The sequence below is a fragment of the Sinocyclocheilus rhinocerous genome, unplaced genomic scaffold, assembly GCF_001515625.1.
Source record: "Sinocyclocheilus rhinocerous isolate Xijiao unplaced genomic scaffold, SAMN03320098_v1.1 scaffold412, whole genome shotgun sequence".
NCBI lineage: Eukaryota > Metazoa > Chordata > Actinopteri > Cypriniformes > Cyprinidae > Sinocyclocheilus > Sinocyclocheilus rhinocerous.
In genome coordinates, this window is record NW_015642498.1 from 125,938 (window position 1) to 140,722 (window position 14,785).

The window sequence follows — 14,785 nt, forward strand, 5'->3', positions numbered from 1 at the left end:
GATTGATGTACTCCTCGTCTCCCTCCGTTCCTTGCTCCGCCACAGTAGGCAGTCGTGACTGAATACCGGACCTAAAAACATGACTGCAGTGGAGGACGCGCTGTGGGGTTTGCGGCAGGGCGGTCTGAGGTTGGAGCGATATGTGGAGGGTTTTCTCGAGCTCTCTAACCGGGTGAGCTGGCACGACGCCGCTCTCGGTGCGTGCTTCCTGCTGGGGTTGGATGACGAGATAATCCGCTGCGATCTTCCGACGTTTGATTTTTACCCTGATCGAGCTGATTAATCTTGTGCTGTTCTTAAATGGTTCTGATTTCGAAGTTGAAGTAAAGAAATTTCCCAAGCCTCGTCATCCAACTCCCGCTGGAACGCGTCGCGTCTCTGATTAATCTTGTGCTGTTCTTAAATGGTTCTGATTTCGAAGTTGAAGTAAAGAAATTTCCCAAGCCTCGTCATCCAACTCCCGCTGGAACGCGCCGCGTCTCCCCAGCTCACCCCACGCCGAGAACCTCCACATACCTCTACCGCCTGCCCAACCCCAAATTCCCCGCTGTCCTCCGAAGCTCCACTGTGGTTCTCAGCCCAGGAGCGCCGGCCGCTCGGAAGTCAAGACGGCCGGCCTCTCAACAAAGAAGCTCGCCGGCCGCGCTGTTGTCATGTCCGCCGGCCGCGGCTCACTCTAGCCCGCCGGCTGTGCCGTTGTCAAGCCCGCCGGCCGCCATTGACGCAAGCCCGCTTTGTTCCGTGTTTTGTGCTCCCCATGTGCCCTCCTTGCCCGAATTTAGTTTCCTGTTCCTGTCCTGATTATGTTGATTAAATTCCAGGTGTTCCCCGTTTATTTCCATTGATCCCAGGTGTGTCTCGTCATCCCCTCGTCTTATCATGTGTTTAAATAGTGTTCCCTGTTTTTAGTTCAGCGTCCGGTATTGTTCATGTCAACCTGTGCTACGTGAGTTTTCCTTGGTTCCTTGATGTCATTAAAATTCTCTAGATTGATGTACCCCTCGTCTCCCTCCGTTCCTTGCTCCGCACTCCACCACAGTCAGCAGTTGTGACAGCGTCACTTCCAGTTCAGGCCTTTTGTATGTTTCTTTAAATATGGAACTGTTTTACTCAAGATGCCTTCAAAGAAGATACCAAAGATGGTCATAACCAATGTCCATCACATATGCAGATTGATATCTAAAAGTTTTTTATTTTTCTTCTTCTCACTAACATTCTAATATTAAAAAAGAATAAAATGCCAACAATAAAAACAGCTAGCTAGGTTAGCTGATTACCTTACAAGTCCTCAGTTCATCGGTTCAAACTGCTGTTAACACTTTCTACAACAGGCAATAAAGGAATGTTTTAGTTGTGAAGAACACGACAAGTTCACTGAGAATTAACTAAGTTTTGATCAGCAAGTCATGTGCATTTGGTTATTCTGCAAATTATAGACTGTACGTACTCTTTTGGGCACGTGCCAAAACATGTCCAACTTGCATAAAATTAATAAGAAATTCAAATGTTGTAAAAGCAACACTTCAATTATCTGAACTTACTGTTTTGAGAGAGAAAAATCTCATTCAAGAATTGAGCCAAGCGATTGAGAAAAACCATTCTATTGTACACTAATATTTAATAACTCTAAAATTTTCCTGCTAACACAACACTTCTTTAACATGACTGTGACAGCATGCTCTTTGTATTAATGCAGATATAGCTAGTCTTCTTCTCTTTCATCAATTTTATGGCTGTCAGTAAATAATTCTCACTTCCGTTCTCAATTTTCCTCACTGAATACTATCTCGGCACTGATCTTAATTCTGTCTTAGCCTGTGGCTACTGTTCTAACCCTAATGATTGGTCTAGGTTGTTACTTCACCTCTTATAGGAATGGTACCTTCCAGTCTCTCCATGTGCATGAAAAGTGACAACCATGGCTCCCCCTATTTCTTCCTAATGGGCAATCCTAAAGACACGGTTTGTAACAGAGTGCATGCGTTCTAACACACCAGTCATCATTCTTTCTTGGAGTGCTGTGGTTTGGATTGGTTTTTTTATATATATATTATTTATTTTATTTTGTTTATTTAATTTATATGTATATAAAATATATTTATACATTATAGCATATATACAGTTTTAAACATTGTGTATTTTGTATCTGAATCTGTGTTAGTGAATGTAACTCACATGAACTGTAACCTGTCTTTTCATAATATAATATTATTAGTCTTAGTTTTGGTATTCGGACATTATACGCACAGAGTACTTATAACACAAGCACAATAATCTTCATTCATTCACCACAGTCACAGTTGTGAGAAAAGGGTTATTTCAGTGTACATTTTGAGCAATGACTCAAATTAATCATTGAGCTGATTCTTTGAAGCAAACAAGCAAACTTATTCACATAAATGAATCAAATTTCCCAAGTTTATTGCCATTTTAATTAAGTTTAAATCAGAGATCCTATTCAATTATCTCTGCATTAGCGCTCTCACATTCAAGTTGCAAGCAAAACTGTCCTACCGCTGTAGTCTTTAATGGTCTAATAAAAAGTGCATTAAAATCATTGCGATTTTATATCACCAACTAATAATATTGTATATATTCTGAATATTCAATATATTGTCTATGTATACTCCTATTCAAGTCATACAGTGAAAGCATATGTCTAGTAAAATTCACACACTGAAAGAGAAACCGCAGATCTACCCCTAGACGCACATACACTCTTAGCATTCTTGTAACTGACTCTCCATTGTGATGAAAACTTAACTCCTATGAGCTCCTAACAGCCATTGAAACAACCCTATGCGCCCTTGCCTTTGAATTCCGCTCACACTTGGCCATCTCTTCTCACACATTTAGTATCCCACTGAGATCTCAGTGGCGCCACAGAAACCCAGCTGAAATGCAGTCATCATGGGATGGTTGTGTCAGCCTCTACGGTTTTATATTCCATACCCGTCTTCTGTTTCACAGTGAAAAACCCTTTATGAGCTTGGCCAGTGATTTTTGCTACACTTGGGCCATATAAACAAGAGAAATTTACCCCAGTTGAGAAAGAAACCGCTAGCGCAGAGACACAATGATACATAATTGCTTACACTTGCCATATTTCCCTGTATTTGAAGCTTAATGATAAAGAGATGCTGTTGTAAGTGTTGTTTTCTTGTGTTGAAATGAATTCCCAGCCAGTTCGCTTGTTAGCACACATTAAAATGGCCGCCTGGGTGCATATGTGCTTTGTAGGTTGGCAGAAAGCTGAGCAGTCCTCAGTGTATCCTGTGATATACGAGGAGACAGGTAGGATTAGGGATGTATAATGAGAATATTAAGGTTGGTGACCCTCTTTCAGTTTGGGTTGTGAGTGTGTTGGTAAAATATGCTATTGTGTATTGGGAGTCTAAGGAGAGGAAGTGTGGAGATGTCACTCCAATAAAAGAATCTTGGTGTGAAGTGATGTCTGTGTGTGCATGTGTGTGTGTGGAGGTTGGGCGGATAGCATAAGAAGCCCATGGGAGAACCTGATTATTCTACTTCCAGTAGACACACATGAAACTAGCTTACTGGCTGAAAACTATCCCATTTCCTGTCAGAAATGGAGGTTGTTTTGGTATGTATGCAAACAATATCATATAGTGCTTTGTGTCCTTACAAGAAAAGTACTATGGCATTTCCATGATGCACAGTTGGTAATGGACCATGGTACTGTGTAGTTACAAGGTACTCCAACATACTCCAAACATACTTTGTGTAATTATCATAATACAGATCCCATACTATTTGCATGGTACATTGTAGAAAAAAGCCATGGTAATATCACGGTACTTTGCATATTTTTTGTCATGGTTTGTGTGATTTTTTATTTTTTTGGTTTCCCCAAACAAGTTCAGCGCAAATCCCACCACTCAACCGATTCTAAAGATTTCATTGGTCATGTAACACACTGCTGATTGCCTACACAACATTGAAAGAATTACTAACCCCTAACCCCAACCTACTGTAAGCCTACCCTCATTTAAGCATTGGTATTTTGATAGATAGCATTACTGTTTGTCACTGAATCCATTACCATTTGAACTGAATCCATGAAGTCTGAATTTTTCTTGAGAGGTGACTGCGTGATTGAGTTGACAGATGAAATTAGCTTGCAGGGTAGGGTTTGCGCTGAACTGGTTTGGGGAGTGTGTGGTTCATGTTCGTTAGATAGTAATTCTTTGCTAGTGTTAGCTTTGGTTCCACTAATCTTCCTCTAGTGTGTTTCCAATTGTGCTTCTTTCTGTTTTGGTTTAAATGTTTGGATGTAACTGTTCCATGTTTCTCCAGCAGATAGTCCCGCCCCCTGGGATGCTCACACTACAGCCTCTCCAAGTCTGTCGGAAGTAGCACCACCCCTCGACAGCTTATCTAATCCATCAGCTTCTTCTCATGTGAACCCACCCACCGACCCACCTCATACATCGTCCTTGGAAGCAGCAGGTCTAGACTGTTCCCAGGGTCCTAGAGGCCCAGAGAGTAGGGCTCTGGAGCAGGCCAGTGTGGGGAAGAGGTCAGCCCTGACAGGTGGAGTTGGGGATGGGACCAAGCAGAGGGAGGGCAGCAGGACCAACCGTCGCTCTATTGGAGGGAAGAGTCAGCAACAATACCTTGATGAATTTGCGGGAGAGCCCAAATCCCACAAAGGCAGCCAGGCGAAGTCCAAGGAGCGCAGGAGGGAGCGGAGCAATACACCGTCTCGAAAGCGAGACTCGCCCAAAACTTCTCCAAATGACACCAACATGAATGGGGGAAATGGATGCCTGGATGGTAGCAACAACCAACAAGGAGCTCTGGTGCCATTCAAAGCCCAACCAAAGGAACCAGAGAAAGGGCAAATTAGCCAAGAGAGTCGTCCCAGCCACAACTCCAAGACCAGCAGCAGTGCATCAGGCAGGAAGGCCACAGTATCCCCAGGGCCCTGGAAGATCCCTGGTTCAAACAAGCTACCCAGTACCCTGCGCTCTGCCACCTCCACCATCAGCAGATAACATCTTATCACAATCTCAGGCCCAAGTTTAGACCTTACTTTTGGCCTTGACTTCTTTTGGCCAAATTTTGGACCAACCTTTGGCTATGATCCGCCTTGTTTTGGGACTGGACGGGCTCTTCTTGATTGCTTTACACAGGCTTGCTCTACTTGAAAGCAATCGTTTTAACCTTGACTAGGTACCACCCTCCCACAATACTCACTAAAGAACTTTCCATGCATTTCTAGACAGAGCATTTTTTATTTATATTTTATTCTAAGTTATTTTAACAGATATGACACCCACCACCTTAAGAACTGGAAGCATTCACTCCAAAAATGGAACCACGGTAGAATGAGTGATGCATGTAGCGTGCAAAAAGATTCTCAGACTTGTTTGAACTGTTGGGGAAAAGCACTCAAGACTCAGATATGTACATGCATAGAGAACCACTTACTGAGTCTGAACCACCTCTGGTGGCTACAGCAATTTTTATACACTTTCATTAAAAAAAATGAAGAATACTGAAGGAGTTGCCTGACATACAGTTTTTGTGTATTTGAAGAATGAATATGATTAAAAAGATTCTATATGAGTGGACACTCGACTATGAACTCTGCCTTAAAGACTGACCTGCAGATGTCTGTATAAGGGTCGGTAAAATGAATATAGAAATAGATATATTATATGACTACATGTATGTGAGACATATTGTAAATATGGTCTTTACACACCATTGTGAGCCCATACTGAAGTACTGATATCATACACAGTGTAAGTTAGATGAGTGTAATCTAGAATTCATTCCTACTCCACTTTAAGGTTCGTTCCCACTGACATTGATATAAACTTGAGTGGTTGCTCATAGGTGTTTCTACTCAACTTCAATACAGAACTGTAACAGGAAACGGATCACATGGCCTTCAATGTCTACACTGACATCGGTAGTTGCTGCAGCCTCAAGTTGTCTCTTAAAATCGTAAACTCTCATTGATGATTTATGACAACCGGTTGCTGCAAATCGCTGTCAGTGTGAGTACCCAATTTCTGAAGGGGCCAATGGGCTTTGACCTTCTCTTGACTCTCAATCTATTCTCCCTTTACGTGAGTACATGAACAAAGCAATTTGAGTCCAAGATGGTTTCGATGAAATGGTTTGATTAGGGCAGAGTGCCTTATGCCAGGGGTGTCCAATCTTGCTCCTGGAGGGCCACTGTCCTTTAGAGCTTAGCTCCAATACTAATTATATACACCTGGACCAGCTAATCAAGGTCTTCGGGATTACTAGAAACATCCAGGCAAGTGTGTTGGGGCAGGTTGGAGATCAACTCTGCAGTACATTGGCCCTCCAGGAGCAGGAGTGGACACCCCTGCCTTATGCTGACCACTTGATGCTTTATTTGAGCTCTAAATCCTAATGACATCAAGACAAAGAAAAACTTAGGCTGCTATAAATTCATTGGACTACTTGTTCCGTAGAAACTGTGCAAAAGTAATGCCAGATCTGAATAAGTATGCCGTTACATCCGTGTCTCTGAATGCTGATTGGTGTCTAGAGAGACCAGTTTATGTCCACAGTATAGATATATCAATATAAAATTCAAAGCTATTTTCGTACATAGAAATAGAGGTGAGAGTCTTCTAAAAGAAGTGCAGATATTTATTAATGATATCTTTGACAGGAGTTCAAATGTTTGTTGAGCACTTTGTCTTTAAGTAGACGTGTACATATAAAATGCAGTACTGGAAAGAGTATATGCTGTGCATCCATGATATTCATTGCATAAGTTAATTCTCAAAATCCTGCTATGAAACTATGTTTATTAGCATATTCCCCATATAAAAGGTTAGTCTCTAGTTCACATGATTCATGTCAGGGCTTCAACACTCCTCTCCACACAAGCGCCATGCTTGTTGTGAAAACGTTGTGCTTGATGCACCCTTCACAAAAGGGTGATTTTAACAAGCTTGCTAATAGCAAATTCTGAAAGTACATGAAATAGGTAATGTATGCTATTGTCATGCAATGTTTTTTTTTCCTCAGAATGTCATTATCCATCTTGTGCTGTATTTTGATGTATCTACATAGACACAGCCTCTACTAGCTAGTATGCTAAGATGTTAGCTTGCTAATCGAAGGCTAACTGAAAACACAAAGAACCAATTAAAAGGTCTCAGCTTATGGAATTTCTTTGACATTTATTTGATTATGCTTTGAAAAGGCCAAAGTAAATGAGGTCAAAGTTTAAATTGTTTGAACTTTAAGTGTCATGTTAAACATCTGTGTGCCACACCCCTTACAAAAATTTACCCCAAAAAAATAAAAAACATGGTTACTAGTTAAACCATGGTAACCACAAATTGGCCATGGTTTTGCTACACTAGCCATAGTTTAACCATGGTATTTGTAGTAAAACTCTGGTTATACAAATGGTAATCTATACACCAAAAAAATATGGTTACTACACTTTTATTATAATAAAACCATGGTTAATTTTCATAAGGAACGGCAAGGTGGCTAAAGGCCCACTCACACCAAGGATGATAATGATGATAACTATAAAGTTGTAATAATCATTCTAATTCTATGAGAGTAGGGTAATGATACAGTATAACGATGACACAGAGAATCACTTTCAGAACAATTTTTTTTCCAGCTGATGAATGATAAAATCACTGACAACCAGAATCAGAATCCACCACTTTAAAATTGAATTAGCATTTAAAGCAGCAGATGACATAACTGCATTGGTCGCTTACAATGAACATAATGTTATTGTGCATTGACATGGATGCTAACTTAGTTATCGTTATATTTATCGTTCTTGGCGTGAACAGGACTTAATCACTCTAGATTGATTCTTTGCTCCATTGAATTGAATGGATGGGGAACATTGATGTAACCAGTTATTGTAAACAACTGGAATGTTAAGGTGTAATGGAACAAACTTTTCGTTAACATCTGTACCTCAGATTACCTTATTATCCTGTGTGTTCTTTCATAATTCACTTTTTATGAGTTCAATTGCCATTAATGTCACAGTCAGTAATAAATACAGCATTTCACTTGAAGGTGAAATAGGTCATTTCTGTGCAACTAGTGGCATCCAACTGTAGTTCTGGGCTGACAAAACGATATGGTCTCAACCAATTGCATGATTTTGAGGGAGTGTCTTAATTCATGATTTTATACTGATTTTATAACCGATAATGGCACAGAAATTACACACTTCACTTTAAAAAAAAAAAAAAAAAACATGTCAAGACCCCAGTGGTGCTTCATTGTGTATTCTTCCTGCAATACTGTCAAAAATGTTGTACAATTATTCACAACTTTTATAATTTTGTTCACTTTAATTAATATATACATGTCAATTCAAGTTCCTGTGAAAAGGACCCCAGACAAGACCTCATCCGTTCTATCCATTGTCATAATATCGTCTCTATTATATTCATCTCCCACAGAAATAAAGCGATGACGGGTTCCACTGACGCTCTTTGACAACTGTTGTAGATGACAAGGAGAGCCGACAATGATCTAGTCATTACAAGATAGTGCTAACATTTCCCTGATAAAGACAAATTAATTGAAGCAATCCAAAAATGAGTGTGCCTCTGTGGCTATTACATTCCGAGCGGTACATCCTTCGAAGTCACAGACATACAATGACATTGTCAAAGCAAATGCATTTTCTGTACCAGCAAAGATTGTGTGTGCATATGAATGAGTTGGATCACTACAAACGCTATGATATCTCTAGAAATTTGGTTTAAGTACAAAATAAATTTTATGAATAAGGAACAAGGCATCTTAAGACCAGAAAAAAACACTCTATGCAAGTACGCGAATGCAGAAACAAATTTTAGCGCATCGTAAGTGTGCGGTTTCATTGTACATCCTTAGCATCTATTTTTCGCTACTATAACGCTAACAAACCTCCGTACTCAAGGGGGCGACAGAGTTACCTTCAAATGTTTTACTATTGAACAATGTGTTGTAAAGGTGCATTCAAACTGTTTGGCTAATTGTTGTGGGTGAAATTCACTTATTTCAATAGAAATCTACGCAATCCGGATTTTGCGAAAGGGTGAAAAATTTCGCCACAGATTTCGCGACAGGTTCAAGTTAGTCTGCTCGATTTGAAAGTGTCTTCTGTGTTAGCTGTACTTTATACATCGCTACTAGTGACAATGAACCCATTTGTCTTTCTCTTTCTGAAAATTTATTAGTGGCTCTTCAAAACTTAGAAACTTCAAACTTTAGCTACATTACAAAAGTTGGCCCTTAAAAAGAAAACTGATGCTAAATTATGCTAATACCCCATTAAGAATGCAATGTGTTACGTTATGAATTGCATTCTGACACATTTTGCAACGCAACAACAAGACAAAAGGTGATTAACTTGCGTAGTTAGCAGCATTTGCATTCATGTACTTGTTTAGGCTGTGTTTCTGGCCTTAGGGTTTCTTTTTCTTTGTCATTTTGTAGAGTAACGAGTTTGTTTAAAGAGAGAATAGTGTCAGTGCTTTCACACTGCTTTTCCGTTGATTTTGTCTTGAGTTTGCCAAATGCTAAAGAGATGTTACCTAAATGATTCAACCTGATAAATAACATGATTTAAACGCAATGCCCAAAAGGGGCTCTGTATCACTGTGTAGAACTGAAAGAACAGCGTGGTTCATCCTGTATACAGCTAAAAACTATAAATATGACACTATGTACTATGACCTAGTCACAAAAACTGTAAGTTGAGCTATTTTTATGAAATGCAACTCAATGGATATATACTTACTTTTGCAGAGCTCTTGTTTACTGTATGATATTTACTGAAATACTGTCAAATAAAACCTTGACATGGTGTAAAATGCAAGTGTTTTGTGAGTGTTTTACTTAATTGGCGGTCTACACCGGTTTCCTCCTGCACGATTAACCGTGTGATTGTGCAACCAGTGGTTAAAGGGTCTTTATTTGAAAGGAAATGCTGAAGTGTATGCTGGGTAGCAGTGACATAATTACACGTTTATTCAAAGAAACACGAAAAAAACTTCACAAACTGAACTTTGGTCACTGTGCAAAACACTACATGAATTTCGTAAAGAATCGGGTTCTTTAAGAAATAGACATTTCAAAAGCACATAGATGATTTATTTAAAATATAGATCTCGCAATACTGACTTTTTTCTCAATTCTGAGATATAAACTCACAATTGCGAGTTATAAAGTCGGAATTGCAAGATATAGGCCTAAACTCGCAATTCTGAGAGAAAAAAAATCAGAATTGCGAGTTTATATCTTGCAAATCCGACTTTATAACTCGCAATTGTGAGTTTATATCTCAGAATTGTGACTTTTTTTCTCAGAATTGCGGGTTTGTATCTCGTAATTCTGACTTTATAAGACGCAATTGTAAGTTAAGTCAGAATTGTGAGATATCAATTCACAATTCTGAGAACATATCGGTCTTTTTCCCCCTCAAAATTTGACTTTATAACCCGCAATTGGGAGTTTATATCTCACAATGTTGAGAAAAAAGTCAGAATTGCGGGATACAAACTCGCAATTGCGAGGAAAAAAGTCAGAATTGCGAGTTTTTATCTCACAATTCTTTATTTATTACAATTGCGAGTTTGTATCCCGCAATTCTGGAAAAAAAAAATCAGAATTGCGAGTTTATATCTCGCAAATCTGATTTAGGCTTATCTCACAATTCTGAGGGAAAAAAATTGCCAGAATTTTGAGGGGGGGGAAAAATCAGAATTGTGATTTGTGAAATGAAAAGATTGAGATGAGAATTATTGTTTAATTTATTTATTTATTTTTCAGTGGCGGAAATGGGCTTCTGTAATTTAATGCATTCTTGCGGAATAAAACTTTTAGTTGTCGTTCTTAAAAAAAAAAAAAAAAGTAATAATTTAGCTGAAAAAATCTCACTGAGCTCAAACTTTGGAATTATTGTGCTGAGGCATATATTCTTGTTAAAAGCATGAGTAAATGTCAATGTCTTGGTGGAAAGGCCTTTAGATCTCACAAAAGCATTCCGGTTGGATGCAACTCAGAGTTCTTTCTTTTCAAGTTTCACATCACAAAGAGAATTCCTTACTTTCTGTTACAGAACTTTCTCTTACAACCTAAAATTCTTTAGTCCCGCTAACTCTAGCTGTGCTAAGGAAGAAACGATTTTACGTCCTCTAGCAAAAACTGTATTTACACAGACTTGGTTTGGCATTGTCTTTTTGGTTAAATGTTTCTGAAAAGGTTCCAGGTTCCATTAATTGACAACAAGCCTCATTATAGGGTCAATTCATTATCTTTGTGTTTAGTATCTTTGATCAGGGAAAATAACAGTGCAAAGTCTTTAAGGTATGTGGCTATAGAAATTGGCTTTCAAAAATAAACCCATGCCCCAAGAAATATGCACTGAGCAGGTGTGACAACTAACCCCTGCCATTCTTATATAGTAGGCTACTATGAGAAATAATTACTTGACATTAGTATTCATAACTACGTGACATTTGTACGGAGAATCCGTTAAATAGCCACCGAATACCACTCATAAGGCGTGACATTTCAATTTATTTATAAATTAAAAAATAATCCCATCATACATTTGTCATGTCATATGCCACTAATGTAATAGATACAAGTTGAATTGGATTAGGCTGGAAATATTTTTGAAAAGATATTAATGCAATATAATCAGGACAAGATTAAATGTTATCCTAAAATTGCAATGTACATTTCAATAAATTATGTGACAATGAAAAAAAAGGCACATTGCGATGCATGTGATTCCTTCTATAGCCAGTAGGTAGCAGTACCTGACAGACGGTGGTAATTTTGTACTCACTCGTTCATCCGCGCCAGAAGGGGGCAGTGTGAAGTAATGATAGGCGCAGCTCAGAAGAAGAACGAGCCTCAGAAGTGAAGGTGCAAAATCCCGTGTGCTAGCATCATTGGCTAGCAGTTGTGAATTTACGGACAACATGGACTGGTAAATATTACGTATTATTATAGTGTTATTGTTGTATGAATGCTATCTGATTATTTTGGCTACTTTATTTGATTCGTGATTTGCTATTTACGTTATCGTAAGAACGTCTCCACATGGCAGTTGACACTGTCAATATAATAACACACGAAAGAAAATAAAATATAGCTTTTTATTCATTATTAATTGCCAAACAATATGTAACTTTAGTGTTATTTTACGTAAATACAGCATTGAAATAACTTTTATGTTGTTTAAAAAGACTAATAACGTTAGTTCTTTAGCTGCGTTTTGACAGTTCATAGCTAACGTTAGTTAATAATAAGCTGTATTTGTTATATGAATATATTTTACAGGCCACTTTGAGTTCGTTTAGGTTTTTGTGTGTGAGTGTAAGTCTTTGTGAATATACAGTTGTTAGTCTGAAGACAGAAGAATCTGTGTTCAAATGTATTTGTGAGCATGTGGCATAAATATGGAGAATAGCCTAATGATATAATCTTGAAAATTTAGTCCTGGTGTCTGTATTTTGTGCAGGAATCAGACCTGGTTGAGTCCATTGGTTCGGGACACTGAGGTGACCCGTGCTGCCCGCAGAAAGAGTTCACACAAAAAAGTTGCATGTATCCTTACCAAAATCATAAGCCACAGTCAAGTCATTACATTTATTTATGTTGCACATTACAATGCAGATAGTTTCAAAACAGCTTCACAGTGATAAACAGAAAAATAGCATTGTTATTTAATGGTACAGAATACATCCATTTTGATTCAATTTTAGCTATAAAACACCTCTACATAATAATGGCATTATTTAGCTCAATGCTTATTCAGTTCAGTAAGTGTTAACATTGCAAAGGTTAGCAATTATAAAACGAAAAGCAGCTCTACAGAAGACAATAGTGTTGATGTCCAGCTCAGTTGAGGTCAGGTTTTTGCAGTGTAAGTACAATATATCTGTGTTGAAACTATGTTATAAACATGTAGGAGTTTTTTTTTTTTCCTTTACTGTGTGTTCAGTCCCACTGGCACAGGATGAGACTCCTGGCACCAGCACTACCCCTGCTAGACCACTACTGCGCCAAACACCTGGATCTCTCCTCAAACAAACTTGTAAGTAAACAGCTTTTGCTCTCTATCTATATACACTGAACAGAATTATAAACGCAACACTTTTGTTTTTGCCCCCATTTTTCATGAGCTGAACTCAAAGATCTAAGACTTTTTCTATGTACACAAAAGGCCTGTTTCTCAAATATTGTTCACAAATCTGTCTAAATCTGTGTTAGTGAGCACTTCTCCTTTGCCGAGATAATCCATCCACCTCACAGGTGCTCTGGCGAGTAAACAAAAAAATATACTAGCCAATGGCGATTCAATTGCCAAGGTGTCCGTTGAGAGTTGATAGAAAAAGTTCAGCTCATGAAAAATGGGGGCAAAAACAAAAGTGTTGCGTTTATAATTTTGTTCAGTGTAGATATAGATGGTGCATGCAAAAACACTCTGATGCGGAAATGACCAATCAACTCTTTCAATAAATAATTTAAAAAGAATTTAAGTAACATAATCATAATCATAATCATTGTTGATATGAATCTTGCATTTAATTAACTGGCTGAAAGGTCGACCAATTACTAAGCAATGCTTAATTTTGTTCAGTATGTGGTGTAAAAAGGGTCACATTAGCAATTAAAGAAAAACACTTAAACAAAACATGGTCAAGTCAAAGTGTCTGAATAATTTTTGGTCCCAAATTTTCATCAGTTTTACTGGTAGTGCACTATATGAAGTGGTATAATATGTCACGGTTGGAAAAACCCTTATGATAACATGTAGAAAGAAAAAAACATCTTAAGCACGCAGAATAACATTAGTGGACTTTGAACGATTAATTGCCGCTTTGAACCATTATGTAATTGTGGCATCCATAATTGTAATCGCGATTAGAAATTCAATTAATCGTGCAGCCCTACTGTAAATTATGTACAGTCACCCCAAGAAGTGCCCTCAGGAACCCAGATGTGTCGGCCATCCTCGGGACAGGAAGCAGAACTCCTCGTTTCGTTAACACACCCCGTACTAAAGGCAGTCTGAGCATGGTGAGTGACCAGAATTCATATGAACATCCTTTATTCATCCTGACTCTGTATATTTAGCTTGTATGATGTAAGTGGTAACTGTTTTGCCTGGGGTTTTTGTTTGTTGACACTTCAGAACTTGGATGACAGTGATTGGACGAACAGTCTTTACCCGTCTCCTCTGTCTGGACTGGTGGACACCAGCTTCACTGAGGATGTCAGCATGAGCGCTCTCATGCTAAAGGAAGATGATCCCGGAGAGGCTGGTAAATAATCATAATGATCATCATCACCACAAATGAAGTGACTGGTTTACATGATTTACAGCTCTCTCTCTCCCTTTTTCTTCTCCCAGCTTCTCTCGGTTTGTTTCCTGATTTTTTGCAGTCATATTTACGTCATGCATCCACAGATGTGTTTGATGTGTTTGATGAGTATGAGGCTCTCTGTCAAGATAAGGTACATGCCTAGTAGTTCATAGACAAGACTGGGAAGACTGGGAACGTGATTTAAATTAGTTTCATTAAGTAGAAATGAGTAATCATTTACAATATAAATTTAATATATAATATAAGTTATCTATCTTTTTTAAATAGAAAAACTAAATGTTTTGAATGGTAGCTAAATGAAAATGTTGCCATGGCAAGCTGAAAAAAAACTCCTTCCTGAGATTTGTAATGTGCTGACCTGTATGGTAGGTTAGAATGTTGCAGAAAATGGT

The 14,785-nt window shown here is 38.5% G+C and overlaps 2 protein-coding genes across 2 annotated transcripts in view; both read left to right on the forward strand.

Moving 5' to 3' along the window:
- The window catches only part of LOC107755877 (membrane-associated guanylate kinase, WW and PDZ domain-containing protein 2-like), an 88,657-nt gene extending 81,308 nt beyond the window's left edge, over positions 1-7,349 (forward strand). The window contains exon 22 of the mRNA XM_016572837.1: positions 4,318-7,349. Coding sequence (XP_016428323.1) covers positions 4,318-5,018 — 701 coding nt within the window. The 3' untranslated portion in view covers positions 5,019-7,349. The remainder of the gene's footprint in view (positions 1-4,317) is intronic.
- Positions 7,350-11,900: 4,551 nt separating this feature from the next.
- Positions 11,901-14,785, forward strand: part of LOC107755878 (nuclear pore complex protein Nup107-like) — a 12,252-nt gene continuing 9,367 nt past the window's right edge. Inside the window, exons 1-6 of the mRNA XM_016572838.1 lie at positions 11,901-11,989; positions 12,524-12,609; positions 13,007-13,099; positions 13,976-14,085; positions 14,201-14,330; positions 14,420-14,523. Of these exons, the coding sequence (XP_016428324.1) occupies positions 11,982-11,989; positions 12,524-12,609; positions 13,007-13,099; positions 13,976-14,085; positions 14,201-14,330; positions 14,420-14,523 (531 nt within the window). The 5' untranslated portion in view covers positions 11,901-11,981. The remainder of the gene's footprint in view (positions 11,990-12,523; positions 12,610-13,006; positions 13,100-13,975; positions 14,086-14,200; positions 14,331-14,419; positions 14,524-14,785) is intronic.